Raw genomic sequence first — 19,536 nt, forward strand, 5'->3', positions numbered from 1 at the left:
TTGGCTAAACCCTTCGGCAAACCCTTTTTACCAGGGTTGCATATTTTTTTCCCGGATACAAGCTGAACTCATTCTTGCTAGAGAAGAGTACACTTATTAAAAAAATTACTCAAATTATCCACTGATACCAATATCTTTCAGATGAGCATACCCATTCTTAAATGCCTTAAAGACTGGACAAAATACAGTCTTTGCAGGGCAAGTGAGGTACTGTTGGGGATTGCATTATTGGCTCTCTAAAATGCACTTATTTGTCTTTTATCTGTCTTGAACTTCTCCCAAGATTACCATAACTATGCCTAGATAATCTACTCTGTATGTGAATGTCTAACATTACTAACAGGCTCTTAACAAAACTTGCAATGGAGTTCAAAAGGGATCTGTTCCAGGACCCACACTCCAGGACACACTTGCGCAACTGTAATCTTATGATGGGATTTACGGTGGGATTTATGTTCCATCCATCCATCCATCCATCCATCCATCCATCCATCCATCCATCCATCCATCCATTTTCCCCGCTTATTCGAAATCGGTTTGTGGGGGCAGCAGCCGAAGCAGTGCAGCCCAGACCTCCCTCTCCCCCGCCACATGGTCCAGCTCCTCAGGGGGGACCCCAAAGCATTCCCAGGCCCACTTGGAGATTTAGTCTCTCCAGTGTATCCTGGGTCCTCCCTCTGGTCTTTTCCCAGATGGAAATGCCCGGAATTTCTCCCCCGGGAGGCGTCCAGGAAGTATCCTGACAAGATGCCCAGGCCACCTCATTTGACTCCTTTCCATGCGGAGGAGCAGTGACTATACGCCGAGCTCCTCCCGGTTGACCAAACTTCTCACCCTATCTCTAAGGGGGAGTCCGGCCACCCTGCTGAGGTAACTCATTTCGGCCACTTGTATCTGCAATCGTGTTCTTTCGGGTCACCCACAGCCGCAGAGATCTGCCTGTTGATCTCCCTCTCCATCCTTCGCTCACTTGTGAACAAGACCCTGAGATACTTGAAGTCCTCCACATGTGACAGGACCTCTTCCCCGACCCAGAGTGGGCATTCCACCCGTTTCCGGTTAAGCACCATGTCATCGGATTTGGAGCTGCTGATCCTCATCCCAGTCACTTCACACTCGGCTGCTATCCGCTCCAATGAGAGCTGGAGATCATGGCCTGATGGAGCCAACAGAACCACATCATCTGCAAAAAGCAGAGACTTGATCCTGTGGCCACCAGACTGATCCTCTCAGCGCCCTGGCTGTGCCTAGAAATTCTGTCCATAAAATTTATGAACAGAATCAGTGACAAAGGGCAGTCCTGGCGGAGTCCAACTCCTACCGGCAACGGGTCCGACTTACAACCTCGCCATTCCACGTTCCTAAAGCCAGTTTCTGCAGCTGAGGATCAGACCGCCATTGTCCCTTGCTCCAGCTGCCGCCCAGCTCATACGTCACCTGACCCCCTTGGCCATTCCTGTGAGTGGTGAGCCCAGGGGAAGAGGGACCCATGTCGTTCCTTCAGGCTTAGCCCCATGGGTGAAGGCCTGGCCAACAGGCCCACACCATCGAGCCCTGCCCCCGTCCCTGGCACCCCCTGGGGGGGTGGAGCGGTGACCCATGTAAAGGGAAAACAAGGTCCAATGTTGGTTGTCTTCATGAGGGTCTTCTGAGCCACACTTTGTCTGGTCCCTCAGCTGGGACCTGTTCGCCTTGGGTGACCCTTGCAGGGGCATAAAGCCCCTGACAACATAGTTCCCAGGATCACTGGGACACGCAAACCCCTCCACCACGGTGAGGCGGCAGCTCACAGAGGGGGATTTACAGTAAGTTGTAGCACTATAAAAAACGTACTTTACTGTACATTTTTTGTTTTGTTTGATGATTTAAAAGTAAAATCGATTCACACTTTGACACCAAGTATAACTTGAAGAAAAAATTCAAGTTTTCTTTTGAGGTCATAAATCTGTACTGACTGATTCAAAACTATTCTGATGTCATGTAATTTATTACCAATGCGCAGCAGATCACTTAATACATGAGGGTTCATCTGGCAAAAATTTCTTAATCACAACCCACCATGAGAACATCTCCAAAATGTCTATGTGCTTGTCTTCCATTGTGTGTCTGTCTTGTTATTGTTCAATTTTGGCATGTTTGGTCTAGTATGTTGACAGTGTTTATCCTGCGTATTCATCCAATGGTAATATACACTTTTACTTTCGTTAATGTTCGGTTGTATTTAATGATCTCTCCTGATACAGCAAAATAAAACAAAGCTTAACTTTCAGGATAACTTTTGCTAACCCTGTGAAACAGTTGAGTGGTGTGTTTTGTGGCTGAAAAATAAAATCGTGGTCAAAAAAAGAATCCTTAACAAATTATCTGCCAGAATGTAGAATTACCACCTGTCAGGTTACGTTCTCAAGTTATGGTGCTTAATGGTGAAAACTTTAAATCTTTGTTTCTGCAGTTAGCTCTGCAATCATTTATTTATTTTTTTACCCCCCCTCCAGGACCAGCAGGCTACAGATGGAGAGACTATGGTGCCCTTACCATATTTATGGCGGGCATTGCCTTCGGCTTCCATCAACTATACAAGGTACACTACAGTTACGTTCTTGCCTTTTTGGCAGTTTCCCCCAGTTGTCTTCATTTTCATGATTAATGCGTTTTTGAAATATCTGTTTTGTATAATATTTTGCATGCTCAAATCAGTCACGACAGCCTCTCCTTGATACTGCGTATAAATTGGTGGGCTTAACAAGTACATCATTTTATGATGAATTAGGTTGCTAGAATAGAAAGCGCCTCTGCAGTATGTAGCGTTGCTCTGGTCTTGCTATTAAAGCTACCCTGTATCACATCAAACATGATCTCATTTGAACTTCTTTTTTAAATTTCTTGGTTCCGCCTCTTTCCAAATATGTGTTTTTTCCCTTTAAAATATATAGTTGCCAACGCAGCAGACAACCATTTTTTACGTCCTTCTACCTAAAAATAATCACCCTGGTTTTTATCAGGCTTAGCAACCCTTGAACATGAGCTCATGAGGCCCCTTCTCCCCAGTGACATTAATCCCATAGTGGTTGTTAGTAGCAGTCTGAGTGGCATGTGGAAGCCATTACTCTCATTTTAGACGAGGACAGGAGCTTTAGCAGTAGCTCTTGGCCTAGATGACAGGCCGTTTTCTCTGTGCAAGAGAGTGAAAGGGAGTACAGGCATATGCCTACTCAACCTTATCTGACATATTGGCTTCTCTTTAGATCCTGTTACATCTTATGATTCAATCCTTCTTTACACAGCTTTCATAAGGCTGCACATGCACTTTCAGGGTATTTTGTACCTTATTAATCTGCCCTTGCGGTCTTTAGCTTATGAAACTAAATAATGGTTTCATACATGAACAAGGGTTTTCCAAGCCTGGCCACTTGGGAGATGGGATTCCCTGGTGGGACAGCACAGGTTGCTGTCATGTCACTAGAGCGGAGCGCCAGTCGCACCATATGTCCAGGCTTCTGCCCGTACTTTATTTATGTTATTGTGCACCTTGTAAACACCTCAGTCCCAGCAACCCCTTTATTAATTACCACATGTTGACACTCATCTATTTTTTTTTTTCTTCAAAAAGTGTTTATTACACGCGCTGGTGTGGCTTGTTGCCACATGAGTTGGAGAGAAAACCTGGCTCGATGGCAACGGGCCACAAACTGGCTTTGAGAGATAAAACGGAGAGATTCTTTTTTTAACATGAAAACAGAATCACATTTGAATTTTTTAATCAGTCTCATCACATGGACTTTGCAGTCCCTCGTAGTGACGTTAAGAAAGATGAAGACATACAATAAATGGCAAACACCCTTATTTGTGTGTCCCTATATGTTTGTCAGACATTTATCATTTTTTCTTTTATGTTTATTCATGTGTTTGTTGTTGTCTATTCTTTATGCGCTGGGAAGATTTTTTTTTTACAAAGCCCCGTAGAATTGTATGAACATAGATTGTTTTGTTTGTCTAAGAGTCTGAAAACCAAAGATGTTAAAATGGCAAATCCTCCATCCTGAGGAGCTGCAACATTTCATACATTTATGCTTGATATGTAACTTAAAATTCAATTGTATTTATTAGTTATCAGAATTATTGAAATTCATTTTTGGACATCGCCTAATTCTGTAAACACTTAATCTGATTGTTTACATGATCACCAGTAGTCTTATGAACCAATGACATTTACCCTCCGCTGCCACATCTAGGTGGCCCCTTCTTTTCCTCATCTCTCTGTCCCCGGCCACCAGAGACGACTGTAATATTTTGCCGTGTTTTTAATTGCAGAAATGCATCCTTCCCCTCATTACGGGGAGCCAAGAGGACAAGAAACATCTGCAGAGAATGGAAAGCAACATTGCAGCAATGAGTGGCACGCTGACACAGACAGGTGAAGATTAATATCTTCATCACTTTCTCCCTCCTCAACATTTTCCCTCATTTATCTGTCTCCAAAATCGGGGGGGCCCCACACATTTTTAACAAATGACGGCGCTGTCATTTCGCTTTAATTTGAAATTGCTTGTTTACTGTCAGGCTCCGGCTCAATTAATTACGTTTCGCTGAAAAGCTCTTAACCTCAGAATATTAATGAGGAGTTGGGAAATGACAACTTTTCTCCCCCCAACCCATCCTCTCTCACCTCCTCCCTTCCATCCTTCTCCTGTTTCTCTCCCCCATGCATCAACCTCACAACCATCCGAATCTCCACCGCCATCATCATCATCCACCCTCTTCCCCGTAGGTGGCAAGAAAGTTCATTTTAATTTTGCATGTGCACATGTTGTCTGTGTGTGCACATGCAAGTGTGTATAATTTGTAGGATCTACAAAGTGTGGCACAGTGGCATCTGGGCTCAGCACTGGGCCTAGTGTGATTAAGTACATGGTGACAGGTGCAGCTCCCATGTTGGACAGGTGAAGAATCTCAACTTGGCTGTCAGACATGTAGAGAGAGACGCTTCCCTTGCTCTTCATTAGTATAATTAAAAATCCAGGGTGGCGTAAATAAGGGAGGCACTCTGAGAAACTTTGCTCTTGTTAGCAGTGGTGATAAGCAGACGTGTTTTCGCACAAAATATTCAAATAGTCATTTGAGATAAGTGAGAAGGCAGAAAAAGGGCACCCCAAAAATATTGTTATTGTTAAATACCACCGTTGAGGTGACAGCTGTGGTGGAATGCAATATGTTTTTGGATTGCATTCCACTATCTCAATGAATAGGGGATAAAGTGGTGATGTCTTTTCGGCAAGTGCAAAGATCAGAGTCCCAAGGGCAACTCTTCGAGGGATTTCTTCAAATTTCAAGAGTAAAAAGTAAATCAGTCACAATCGCCGCTCAAAAAGCATGATAAAACAAACACTCTTCTGGATACTATTAGCTAAACCCACAACTATTCAGGATTAAACAACATGTCATGTAGTGCATTGTGCTTCTCATCAGAAATACAGCAAGCACATCTGAATGTTGCTTTTTGTTCATCTTTAAAAGGAAATGCAATGTCCCAGTCATTCATAGCTGACTGCTTAGCAGATTCAGAAAAAAAAGTTTCCACTGAGGCAATGGCAACTAGTATGTGTTTGCAAACATGCCCCGACTGAACAATTTTTCATTGGTAATGGCATCAAAGCTGCTCCTTACAGGGTAAATGGCAGTGGCTTGCTTTGTATTCATAGCAACTTTGAGTATATCTGGGCACGGTTTGCAGGATCCAAAGCGTAAAAGAAAACTTGAACTCGTCCAGTTGGTCATATATTGATTGGGACAGACAAGGGGGTTCTCAAGGCAAAGAATCTGACCTAATCTCAAACACATGTCCAAAAAGTATATTGGAAATTTTCCTTGTAAACAGCCGGTCGATATATTTAGTATGTCTTATCGAGTGTATTTATTTTCAAGCATTACATAGAATGATACTGCACCTGAATTTACGCGAGAAAAAAGCAGGTCACTATTGTTCAACAATAGGGCTTCAAGAAATTTTCACAAGATAGCAGAGGTTCAATGAAATATCGCTTCACTTGGCAGAATGGTTGACTTTAATGGTTATGAATGAGTAATATTAAATCAAAATGAGTATTTTAATGAAATTAATTCCTCCCAAAATGTAAAAAAAGGGCACAACAGCTGTCTGTATCTACTCCCCTTAGACTGCCAAATAAAAAGTGTGTGTATGAACAAAACAATTGCCAGAGCAATGTCTGTCTTTCAGGTGGGGAAGAAAATAAAAAGGTAACAATCTTTCATCTGGGTTTGGAGCAGCAAAGAGACATAGAGGAGAGATACAAATGTAACTGCAGGAAACAACACTTGGAATATAATTGTTCATTTGTCAGTTTAAATCCAAACATTGCTGTTGATTTTTTTTTTTTCTCCCATATCTTCAAATTTAATATAAATGATAGTTTGGGTTAACAGCCCTTGTCTTGGTGCGCTTTACTGAAGATGAAAATATAGCTTATCCTGTCACACAAAACCAATTGTCTTCTGTCCGTGTAACTTAGGTGGAGGACACCAATAGCGTGAGACTGCATGCAAGGTGCACCACCCTGAATCTGATTAACAAATATGTTTTTGTTACCGCAATTTTTTTTCCCTGACCATGCAAACACACTTCCTTTGATACCTTCAACTCCTATTCATGCTCTACTTATCATCTGTAGATTATTGGCTCACAGACAAATTGTGTTGTTCCTAAAACAAAAAGATTCTACATCGTAAGTTGTGTTTATTTAGCAAGAAAATTAGTCTTTGGTTTGAAAAAAATATATAGCATTGGTCTTTTCTTCAGCCAACATGAGAACTAATTTGCTTTAACTGCAGTGGCCAAGAGGCTATTGTCTTTAATGACTGTTGTAGTTAACAGTCGGGGAGAGGGGTTGCAATTACACAGATTTCTCTCCTTTCTTTCCCCTTTGTCTTCCTCTCTCTCTCTCTTTCTCTTCGCAACCAGCTACCTTTCTGCTGCCAATTGCTTGAACCCTCTTTTGTTAAAGTTCATGTATTTCTCTAGCACTGGGTGCAATGAGGTGATGTATCCTTTTGAATAGGGGACTACATTAGTTTCTCTCGCTAGCCCCAGCATGAGAGTAGGGGGCTTGACTCCCATTATGATTTGCCTACAACTTCACACAGACAATTAATGAATGGATCTTGGACCTACTTCAGTGCACCCATGCTGTAATGGAATTGTGCGGCTGTTTGGGCACTCTTCGTCGCTGGGTGCCATATTGGTGACCAGCTGGCCATTAAGACATAGACAGGCACGGACATATGTAGTGTACATTATATCGAGGTATTTACTGAATAATTTACTGAATACACAATGTGCAGCCTTCTCGCAGCAGCTGCAAGCCTCACATATCATCTTGTCTCCTATTCTTTCTCGTTGTCTCTCTCTCTCTCTCTCTCGCTCTCTTTTTACACACACACTCACACGCACAAACACACACTGGCATCACAGCTACTTCCTCCCTGCCTCTGATTCATGCCTGGCCAGATCATTGACTTAATTATTCTTGGCTACATATCTGTGATAATTGGGGATAAGAAGTTGTGCATTTTTGTCAAGTGTCTGAACAGTACAAAGGAGTCAACTTTGTGGAGAGACATGAAAAGACCCGGACCTATGAGTTGCTCGGCCAAAGCGGCTAAAAAAAAAAAGACAAGTAGTGCCAATGGTAATTCAGGAGGCACAGCCTTACATGCTGGCAGCTTCGCCCACACATCTGGACAAGTGATTTTGCGGTGAGTTGGAATTAGAGACTAATAGGGCGGCTTCTGGTTTAGTGAGCTCACCCTGTCAAAGTGACACCTTTTTAAGAAGGGACAGTCTTGGCGTCTCTGTATTATGGAATCACTATTTCAGAGGTTTGTCACGCTCGTGATGACGCCCCAAATAACAAACTCAAATTGTTTTTTACGATACTTTTTCCAGTTTACCCAGTGACCCTCTCAGACTCTCATTTTGTAGACCTAAGCTCGCACGAAAAGATCAAACATCCCAGCACCCCACCTATATTGATATAACCCAACCCACTTAAACACAGGTGTCGCTGCATGATATTAGCTTCTTTGAAAGATCAAATATTTTGTCTGTGTGGCTTTTTCAAAAGAAACCCAGCCGTGGTCTGTCTTTTGTCCGTGCCTGGGTTAACATGATGGGAGGGTTTTGGGTTTTTTTTTTTTTTGTTTTTTTTTTTCGCATCCCATCCAGCCGGCTGCAGCTCAAGCTTTTAACCATTGGCCTGACAACCCCAGCAGTGGACCGCCACAATAACTGTTGATGTTAATCCTATTAGGCTTGATTTAACACTTTACACGCCCATGATTTATATGAATGTTTATTGGTTTTCTGTAATGTAATCAGCTCGGGGAAACTTAATGCATTGTTTGGTAATACACGCGTGACTGGAAGCAGGGGGCAACAAACTGTGCCTGGTGTTATTTGAAATCATACACCCTCATCCAACACCAACACTTGAACTAATTCAATCTTCAAAGTCAATGGAAAAAGAACAATATTTATTAGGATTAGGGGGGACATTTTGTCTGGCAGTCTCCTCCCAAATGAGAGCCTTGTTTTTTCCTTTGTTGATCGTTTGAGGATTTAAGATGCATTAGAAGGCAGCGTCTGGGTGGATAATGGAAGGTTAGAGACTGTTATTTGATTTAAGTTCAGACACGAGAGATTAATATCTCCATCCTATGTGCCCCCACCCGCCCAACTCCTCGCTCGCTACCCCTTGAGCCTCGGACCAAAAAGCTGTGACTAAAGTTACTGGCGATTGACATTGATTACTGTTCTTGGAGGACAGCTTTGGTCATTGATACATGATTGATCTTCATCTTTGCGTTAAGGGATGAACCCTTTAAGTTTTTTGACACCAAGACTATGTCATCACAACCCCTTGCTGTCTATTTTTTAATTGTTTGGAGTGCGCTTAAATTTACTGTCTGTGATGCTATGTCTCTCCCTAGTCAGCAGTTTGCAGCAGACCCTGGTTTCCCTCCAAGAGCTCCTGATCCAGCAGCAGCAGAAAATCCAGGAGCTTTCTCAGGAACTCGCTGCAGCAGAGGTAGCTACTGTCACATCATCAACCTGCCACCCACTCTTCCTATCAGCAGCAGGGTGGAAATTTTCCAGGGGCCTCACACCGATTTATACTTTCTTATGAATTTTGATCTGTCTTGCAAAGTCATAATTTTACATTTTTATGATAGCGTACATTCATCTGATTTTTTTCTGTAAAACCACAGAAAAAAATTAAATGACTCTCAAGAGCTTCTGCATTTTGCCAAAAAATGGTTACGGACAGTCTGTTACATTTCTAAGATGTGATTTGTCTTTTTGTGCCCCTCTACCCGAAATAACAGCTGTCGACAAAAATTGCATTGTAACATAAGATGATCTTATCGTAAGATGTAACCGATATGTATGTGGATATTTAGACTGATGAGGAGAAAGAACAGGTTTTCTTGAGGCCTCTGTGTACTAAAACTATCCTGGGCCATAACAGCTGCAGATAGACAGGCTTATTATACTGTATATCATTGGATCACAAGCTGCAAAAAGTACGGTGCATCTCATTATAGGACCATAATGTTAAACCATATTGTCATTCCTCTTCGCCTTGATTTTTATAGACGGCGTTCATAATCCCAGGATTTTAGTGTTTAGGTGAATAGGACTGAGCCATTCTTCCTAAAACTTATGTGCAGGGATGAAATGTTGCTTGCTTTTTATAACAGCGCTCATAATTCGCTTTATGGTTCTGGGGCTCTAAAAAAGTGCCCCGGAAGTGACAATCTTAGACAATGTTTTATGTCCACAGCTTGTTAAAGCGCATGGGTGTTTCACTGTAGCATCTGGTTATCGCAGGAAAACATATGTGGACACATCTGCTTCGGCTCAAACAAGGAAGAAAAATATGAATGTCTTTCCTGGAGGAGATTAATCAAGAACTGATGACTCTTAGTTCACTTGTGTTGTTTAGTATTCAGTCACATCGTTTCAGTGGTTTCCCAAATGTGTGAACATTATCAGCTTTGACCAAAAGCTCGATTTAATTCGAGCTCATTTTGTTAAAAGCCACAAACAATCTAATGAGTAATTGCCTGGCCTGTGAATCGCCCATTTACCAGCTTTCTTAAAGATCAGAAAAAGGAAAAAAAAAACAAAAAACAAGAAAACAAAACGATGCAGAGGGGAAAAAACAACCAGAAAAACTTGCCTCTCTTTCGCCCTGCAAAATTCCACCACTGACTGTTTTGCACAGGAAGGAGGAACAAGGGATGATTTCTTCTTTTCGTTTGTCATTTCCAAATCCTAGATTGGATTAAAAAGTCACTACTTCATTTGCTATGAGTGCCTTGTTGGAGAGCAGCAGTGTATAAAAAGTATATTTCACATCAAACCACCCATTAAAAAAATCATAAACTCTACTTTATAGTTATAGTGTTGATCTTAAATTTTCCCTGTGAGTCGGCACAAGGCCCTCTTGTTGTCTCTGGCCGTGGGGGAAATTGGGAAATTGTTTTCAAGTCCGGGACGTTTGATGAGAAACACATGTTGGAGCTGACGAGCTACTTATCATTCACCGTTTGTGGCTTTCGGGGTTTGCCTTGCCACACCGCTCAAAGTGCGCCACGCTTCGCAATTATACCTCTCAACACGGAAATGTGCCTTTAACCCAAAACACATGGAGATTCTGGTTTCCTCAGCTGCTAAGTAAACATTTCTTGTAGTTTGGAAACCGCTCAGTTGCGGGGTGCGTATGGTCATGATAAACTGGGGACCTCATTATGGAATAGTGACTCATGTCCACACGCACGCACACACACACACACACACACACACACACACACACACACACACACACACAGGGTCAGCATGTGCTGATGTTGCACATTTCCAGGCTCATAGCTTTGGACACTTTCTGTGTATTTAACTAATATCTGGGATGCCCGGCGTCCTGCTCTTGGAGTTATGTTAAAGATTGAATTCACGGGGGAGATTTGCCTCGGGATGATTCATCCTTATGTTAAACAGCCAAGTCTATTCCTGCTCCATTATCATTACAAATCTGCCTGTTAACTGTGTTTGCCCCGCTGTCTCAACACACTGATCGTTCTCTTTATTAGTGGATACTACATAGAAGATTAGAAACCTCCTCCTTACTTGCTTGAGACGAACTGCCAGTGGGGAAGAGCATAAATAGAGTGAAATCAATTGCACTGTACCAGTGTTTCCACTCAAAAACACTCCTCTGGGGACTTCCTTTTGAAACTAATTCCGTCATAAATATACATGCGTTACATGAAAACACACTGTCTGCCGGCACAGAAAGTGTGAATTAATTTGCCTTCAGACACTCTTAAACAAGGCTTGTTAAAGATCTTATCTCGATGCTAATGGACCAGGGGCGTTTATCTTCATTTAGCCAGATGTGCTGCCGAGTTGTTTTTTTTTCCTCCTATTTCTTGTAATCTACACTCACTTGCCTATGTATTAGTTACACCTAGATAAATGTAATGCTGTTGTTAAAAAGGCCAGCGATACATTCCCCCCCGAGGATTACGGTGTTTAAAATCTACTTGAGGACAGTGGCTACGGTCATTTTAATGTCTGACATTTTTGGTGAGCTCCAACTTATACAAATGAGAGGATATGAGGATCTATTTTACCTCCCCAGTGTAGCCCACTCAGATACATTTTGTCATCATCTCAGTGTGCCTGTTAAATAACCAATAAGTGCATATTATTTATTTATGGATGTATTTTTTTTTTTTTACTTAGCTTCAAACCTTTAACCAGCCAAAGTAAATTGAGGCCTATCATACTCAATAGAATATAAGGCTTTTAAACAACTTTGAAGAAAATCGTCTCCATTTACAGTTTTCTAGTACAAACATGATTTGTCAGTGTCGAGATTAAATAAGGCTGAGTCTTTTACACGGCTTCGTTATGGATGGTTGGTTCATTTGCCTGTTGGATGTTTGTTTGTACATAAAGGCTTTGCAATTCAGCATAAATTCTCCATTTCACCTTGCAGACCTGCTACCTGTGCACAATCAATTACGGCAGACCTCCCATAATTTTACATAATGCCCCCTTAAGAGTAATCACACAAATCATCTGACTGGCACATTTGTTGAGCGGTTGATTTGAGATTTGCGATAAAACATGGTATTACGATGAGGAGTGAGAAAAAGCTTCTCTGTGTGAGTTTTTCTAGTCTGTAACATGAACATAGAAATTATTTTAAGATCTTTATTATCTTGTCTGTAGATAAGAAAGGCCTCATTCAAATCCCTCACTGATCACGAGCCAAGGTATAGAAAACCCATCAATGTGATTTAAAGCTTTTGATGCAATGAAATCTGAATTTTGATTTGTTAGAGGTGTATATTCAAGTAGGTATGAGATAAAGAACACGGGAATAAAAACTCACAATATTTCTGGTTACATGCAGTAGAAATTACTTAACAAAAAACATATCAGCACATATTTTAAACACACACCCCTCTTTCAATTACAACACATATATTTAACAAAAGAATGTTGGAATTAAACTTTCAGGAAGTCTGGAGGGATCTCAGTAATTATATTCTTGAAATTAATGTTGCTAAAAAAGTTTCGGATGTTAAAACATATGAAACGGCATTTGTTTGAGACATTATTTTTTCATGCTCTTGTGTGGTCGTCTTAGATATGTGGATACGTGTCAGCCCTCCAGCTTCAACATACTTTCTAACAATCGGGTCATTGATACCTCGCCACTCAGCCTGCGCACAAGTACCTGGTGCACTTAACACAAGAGTCTTGCACAATGTGTCCGCATTCACGGCATAACGTATCTCAAAGATGAAATTCAGTCCTGGCTCGACATTTAATTAGGTTTCTTCAGACTTAATAAGACATATGTCAGAGGTGGTGTTATGTGACAAGCCTTGATGTGAGATAAATAACAGGGCTGTCCGCAGATAACATATACGTAGCAGGGAACGATTCTAGCGAAAAATGTTCTAATGTGAAATAAGTGTGAAGAAATCATCATTTTAGTCATTCGGAGCAGTCGGCTTTCTCTGGGAGTTGATTTGGTGCCTAGAAAGTCTTTAGCTCAGCCCATACAGCAATTAATTTTTTTCAATATAAAATGAGAGAGAAGCAGAATCCAGCCTTATTATAGAAATGCCTTGGGGAGGCAAAGGATTAAGATGGTTCTAATGAGGTGACGGCTCTAATAAGAGTGTCTTCAGCAGGCCTCCACTGCAACAACTCTCAGACACGGCTCCTTATCAGCGAGGTTTAGGAGCAGATAACGGAAGGGGAAAAAAAAAAAAAAAACTTCTTACCTCCTTGCCTACTTTTCTGTATTCCTTTGCCTCTCCTCCTCTGCCTCCTCCTTCCACTGTAAATGAGTCTGATCCCTTTCAGATGTGATTCAATTAATTTCTGTTAGATTTAATTAGAAGCGAAAGAGTCGAAGTTATGCCTCTCTCCTCGATAGGGGGTCCACACTTCCTAACAGCCTTTCGTTTGGTGTATCACGAGAGTCTTAATTACAGTTTCAGTCCACTTTTTCCCTTGTCTCTCCCCCTCCCTGCCGGAGGTCTCAATAAGGAAGCTATCTTACTCTTCTTACACATAGTCATTTTATTTCTGATAGAATAGACCAAGAATGGGGAGCTGTTATCTGCATTACTAATTTGCAACTATTTTGGCTCGTGATTATTTAGTGACGTCCGCTCCCGATTGTTCATCTCATGTTGCGCCTCTCCGCGAAGAGTCCCAATATAAAACAGTAAAATGTGATCAGAGTCTGAAAAAAAAGTCATTGATGTTAGGAAAAGCCATAAAAACAAATAGCTCATGCTTGTAAAAAATGAACGGGCCAACGATGAGTCAACCGGTTTATTTTACACGAGAAATTGTTCTTTGTACGTCCGCCAGGGCCAATCGTCCAACAGTTGACTGAGAGACCTGAACTTAACCGATGGGGTTCCTGCTGAGGAACATTATCACCTCATTAATAGGGTGCTTGGACCAAAATATAATTCACTGTTTCTCACCACTGCATGTGTTTGTCTGTGCGAGCAGATTGGACCAAGATTTTTTTCTCCCTAATAGTTATTAACGCTATCATTTATTTTAAAAGGCACTAAAAAACAAGAAGATTTTTACAGCAATTAGAGTTGTTTTGTTTTTTTTTTACTACTGCACTGAATTGCTGTAAACATTTTTTCAAAGCATTTGACAAAACTCACCATTTTAACAGTCTCTCTGTCAAGGTCCTGGCTTTCCCCAAAAACTGCTGACAGACTGATTTTAGCCAGCAATTTGTCATTCAAATAGTTTGCCATTATCCCCTGTAGCATTTCATGCTGCACCAGTTTGTGTGATAACACGCGCCTTTGATAAAACACAAAAAGAACAAAACAAAGTGCTAAGCTATGGTCTGCCGTCATGAATGTGGCCATTGTTCAAGATCAAGTCATTATCCAAAACACCGGACACCAGCCTAACCTTTTCTAGATAGTATGGAAAATTATGTAAAAACAGCATGATTCACACTCCCTGGATTTTCTAAGCCCTGGGGGCAATAAAGTTGACTGTAGTTGGAATGTTTGTCCTATCCAGTAGTTGGCAGTTGCGAGGTTGTCAAGGTGAAGGATGACCTGACGACACAACAATGCCCGGCTTTTAGCATTTGCCGTATTTGTTTACACTGCATAGCCCCTATGCTTTTTTTCCAACAAAGGTTTTTTTGTTTTTTTTTTAAATAAAATACTGTGCCGGATGGAAGGGCCGTTAACAGACGTGCATTGACCCATGGCACCTGAACAGTGCGTTCAATGTGCGTCAGTGACAGTCGTGCATTTGTCTCAAATTTTCCCGTAGGCATCGTCCGCAACCACGCGCATCCTGGACGGCCAAACAGTCGGAGAGCTGAAATCGGAGATAGCCTCTTTGAAGGGCTTACTGCTCAGCAGGTAACAAAGTTATTTCGGTCCCCGGACCCCTCACCTAAGCGTGAGTGTTTGTGTTTGTTGAAAGGTAGAAGGGATTGTATTGTCAGACAATTTTGATTTTATAAATGCAGTTCATTCATCCATTAACATTAACCAAATTGGACCTCTGCTGTGAGGTACGTTCCTTCCCGTCACTGTAGTTTCTTACAGTCAGAGTGTAAGAAACTAAATGACAAATGATTGTTTTAGTACAATGTGCACGTTTATAGATGTGGTTCAGGGATAGTTGTTAACCAACCTTTGGTTAAAGACACAGAATCACCAACATATCTGAATAAGGTCCATCGGCCAAGTTCATCGATTCCGCAAGATAGCTTTTATTTGTTGTTTATGCCATATATTTTCCTGCAAACAATTTTGGTTGATCGAGAAAATGATCGCAGACACACACACACAGGCTTACCTGCATCAACGCGCATCTAAATTTTTAAAATAATGGGTAAGTATACAAAACTATAATCAGAAGATTCATGATTAGATATTGATGTTATCTGATGTCTGGATGAAATCTGTACCTGGCCTTTTAAGGTTATGAAGCATCTGGTCTGATTGTGCATCCTCTCATTCTTCCGTTATTTGTTCTTCAATCCTGTCCAGTCGGGCCCATTAGCATGCATGATTACATATCGGTGTCTATAATGAAGCTTGAAGTAAGAATGTACATCAGAAGACCAGCAAGGACGAAAATTGCCTCGCAGCTGTCTGGTTCGGCATGTTTGTTTCCCCCACAGATATTCTAATCAGTAATAATCCGTTTGTTATTTGCTCTTTTATATTCATTCAGGCTCTCATCCTGAATTTTACTGGCTAAAGCTTAAATCACAAACTAGAGGCTCTGCATTATCCTTCTTTGCTGTCCCCATCTTCATAAAATACTCCGAATCATCCCCAGAGTGTTCTCTTAACTGCCTAGAAGTACTGATCGCATTATAATTCAAGTCTGCCTTTTTGATCGTAAAAGCTGCCAGTTGATGCAATTACTTAGACCATCTTTACCAGGTGGGATGAACATCTGGCTGTATGTGGTAGGGGGGCCATTTTCTCTGTTGGAACCTTGAGAATTATACCGCATCCCCAGCGCGCTACTGAATGCTAAAATGTATAGTGTTAAGGAATCATTCTCATTGACTTAGTTATCTGTATAATTTGTGGTTGCAAAATGCCCAATTACAGATAAGTACATAACAATAAAGCTCTTTTTCGACGGTGGCCGTGAGAGCTCCGTGGACTGCGTATCAATGAAAAAAAAAAAAAAAAAGAAAGGTGCACTGATGGACAAAACCGCCCTGCAATGTTAACACGCGGGAAAAAAAAAGATTAGACGGTTTTAGGACACGGAAAGCTGACGCTTCCTCTAAAGCCCAACTGATAAGTTCCCTTTTAGTTTTGAGTTGGAGGGGTTCAGACCCGTTTCCCAGACATGTTCCCCGCTTATCACAGTGCGTATTTGTGATGGGTTTGCGTTTCGATTGATGACGGAAAATGTTTTTATTGTTTTTGCACGTTTTCGGCCCCGTCGATCACCGGGTCTCTCTCTCCCATCGTCTTTCCAGGAGACAATTTCCTTCCACTCCTTCCGTTCCCAAGATCCCCTCATGGCAGATTCCCCTGAAGCCACCCACAGCGTCCGGTTCGCAGTCCGTCAACCACAGCAGCAGCGACATCTCTCCCGTCAGCAACGAGTCAGCCAATTCCTCCCCCATCAAAGATGGACACCTCAGTCCCCAGGATGCACTGGGGGGGCCCGACGGTGCCCGCGCTCTTAACGGCGATCCCGGTGCCGCGGGCCTCAGCTCGGCGCTACCCGACCTGAAAGACCAGGTACGCATGGAAGTGCAGGGGGAGGAAGAGAAGAAGGAGGAAGAGGACGTAAGCCGCGAGGAGGAGGAGGAGGGCTTAAGCATGCAGACAGAGGATCGTCGAGGCGGCGACGGACAGATTAATGAACAGGTGGACAAGCTGAGGCGGCCCGAAGGCGCGAGCAACGAAAGCGAGGTGGATTAGTCCGCCGCGGAAAAGCCCTTCCAGATACATCTCTCCTCCGCTCGTCCGCCGAGGACCCCCCGCCGACACTCCTTCAGCTCTCCTCCTCTTCACAGTTTGTTTCCCCGCTCTTCTGTCGTAACCTCGAGCACGGGGAGCTGTCACTTTTGCTGAGAGAAGACACAAAAACGGACAAATTAGCTGTGTTTCCAGCTGATTTCCTTCACCCCATGCAACCTTAATGACACGTCAGGCAAAGTTATAGCAGACCTGACGGCTGTGCACAGTACCACCCGTAGGTGACCTTTTACTTGAACCCACACGCCCTAATACTAGTAGTAATGCTCATGCAGGCCAAAGAGGAATGGCCGAGCAGAATATCTCTTCCGGGGAGCGCAGCCGAAGAGCAGGAGTCGTATGTCGGCACTTCAGTCTCAGAGTTACTGTGCGCTTCCAGAGAAGCATTAGCAGAGTTTGTCCCTTTTTTGACGGCGATAGAAAAGGACAAGCTCTTCTAGGGCCGCAGCTTTTAGCCTCTTTTATGTGTCCTTTCTCATCGGTGTCGCTCCGTCAATAATTCACAAGGCCAGCAGGGGTGGCATTTGGGTGAAATAAAAGCCCTGAAATTCAAGATTAGAATGTGATGACTGGCTTTGTTCCACGCCTGTGTCAGAGTGCTCATACGCTCAACGGAGAGGAAGATAAATGTTTTTTTCCTCCGCTTCCCTTTTTCACTGAGGGCTGAATCGTGCGTCTTTCGCGCGCTTGTGCTCGTGCACGCCAGGCGAGAAAACCCAGACTGTCTGCTGTGTTGTATCTGCATCTCCAGCAGGGCGGGCTGATTTGGTTTGTGAAGTATGTTAATAATCAAATGATCAACAAATAACAGATGTATTAGTTCATGCAGCTTGAAATGTCAAGGAGGCTAAAAGCGGAAATCTAATACAGAGAGCCCAGTTGCATTGTATTGTTTTCCGTGACAAACCCTCCGGTCCAAATTATATAGGGCCTCCTACAGTGAGTAATCTTTACTGAAAACGGTGCCGATATTTTGTAATTAAGCTACAGTTAGGCATCAAGGACTGCTGCAGACGGTGTGTGGGTGGATGGAGAAAGCTTAAAAATGTCCCATGATTGAAAAGGAAAGTTAAAGATGATTATTTGACTCATTGAATTACTCACTCTATCTCCAGCTGACAAGAAAAGTATGTGCGCAAGAAGAGGGAATATCGGCGTTCGTGCCGTTTTCGTCTCGTAACTTGGCTCTCGACACAGAAAAGCTAGAGAGGAAGTTCACTTTGCTATGTTACACAGCCTACAGTAGATAATTTTAATGGTTAATAAAATTCCCAAAGGTTATACCATATAATAGCTGTGATTTTTTTTTTTCTAAAACATCTACTCAGCTTGTTTGTGGATTTGTTATGCTCAGTAAAAGATGCTTTGTTTTTCCTTTTTTGCTCTCAAGCTAATGTCAAATCAGCAACCAACCCATCCTGTAACCTGCTGAATGTGTGTGTACATTTGCAATCTTAGTTATTGGTGTACATAATTGTATTAAGAAGTTAAAAAAAAAATAAAGTTGACCTCAAAGAACACCTGCTTTGCATTCATATTCAAATATTTGCTTATTCACTGCACACGGACATATTTAGTGAGAGTTGCTTAAAAGTTAAAATGGTAGTAAAAAACATCCTACAGATGCCATGCCACTAATATTATGATTTATGTCGTGATTAATAATTGCAATTCAGAATTGAAAAAAAAACGGTTTTCAGGTTGTCTTTTTAAATGAGTTAAACAGTTTTGTAATATCTGAGATTTTGATTTTGTTTCAATGGAACGTCAATTTCAAAGATTGCGGCGTTTGAAAACGATAGTCGGCGACATCACCGCTCCCCGTTCAGGATTAGAATGATCCTAAAAAAGAAGTGTTTCCTTTTTTTGTCATACCACATGTGAAAGCACTTCAGCTTTTCATTATTCCCCAGGAAACAAATAAGTAGAGCTTTGTTTATGTGTTGTGATATGACTACCTTCTTGTTCATTTTTCCTTTTTCTATTTTTAATCCATCGATGATAGTGATGATAGAGACTCATCATCTTTGCAACACTCTTCCCGGATGCTCAGTAAATGGTTACAGGGAGAGCGGAGGCAAAAAAAAGGACTACTATTACTGTATAATCGCAGATGTGAAATGCTAATTTTCTCACGCTTTTTCACACGTTCTCTATATTTTACTGAAAGAGACCCGTGTCATTCATGTTGCAGCTTCCGCTGCGTCATCCAACATGGTTTAGTGTCTTGACAGATGATGTTGACTAACCCCATCACTCCAGATACAGGTCAGTCAGAAGTACTTGAGATGTTCTGTGTTGCTTTCCTCAATCGCTCCCAATCCACCGAGCCTTCTGTCGCATAGGCGTTACCAGCAGTTAAATGGGGGTAACCAGGAAGCCAGTGGATCCGGAGACGTCAACAATGGCGAGACAAGA

General features: G+C 42.1%; 1 protein-coding gene across 1 annotated transcript in view; it reads left to right on the plus strand.

Moving 5' to 3' along the window:
- Positions 1–17,667, plus strand: part of pex14 (peroxisomal biogenesis factor 14) — a 46,754-nt gene extending 29,087 nt beyond the window's left edge. Inside the window, exons 5-9 of the mRNA XM_086141404.1 lie at positions 2,496–2,581; positions 4,312–4,414; positions 9,004–9,101; positions 14,927–15,018; positions 16,611–17,667. Coding sequence (XP_085997530.1) covers positions 2,496–2,581; positions 4,312–4,414; positions 9,004–9,101; positions 14,927–15,018; positions 16,611–17,061 — 830 coding nt within the window. The 3' untranslated portion in view covers positions 17,062–17,667. The remainder of the gene's footprint in view (positions 1–2,495; positions 2,582–4,311; positions 4,415–9,003; positions 9,102–14,926; positions 15,019–16,610) is intronic.
- Positions 17,668–19,536: the final 1,869 nt, after the last annotated feature.

The sequence above is a fragment of the Fistularia commersonii genome, chromosome 34 (genome assembly GCF_037954325.1).
Source record: "Fistularia commersonii isolate RoL2024-O1a breed Wild chromosome 34, RoL_Fcom_v1.0, whole genome shotgun sequence".
Taxonomy (NCBI): Eukaryota; Metazoa; Chordata; class Actinopteri; order Syngnathiformes; family Fistulariidae; genus Fistularia; species Fistularia commersonii.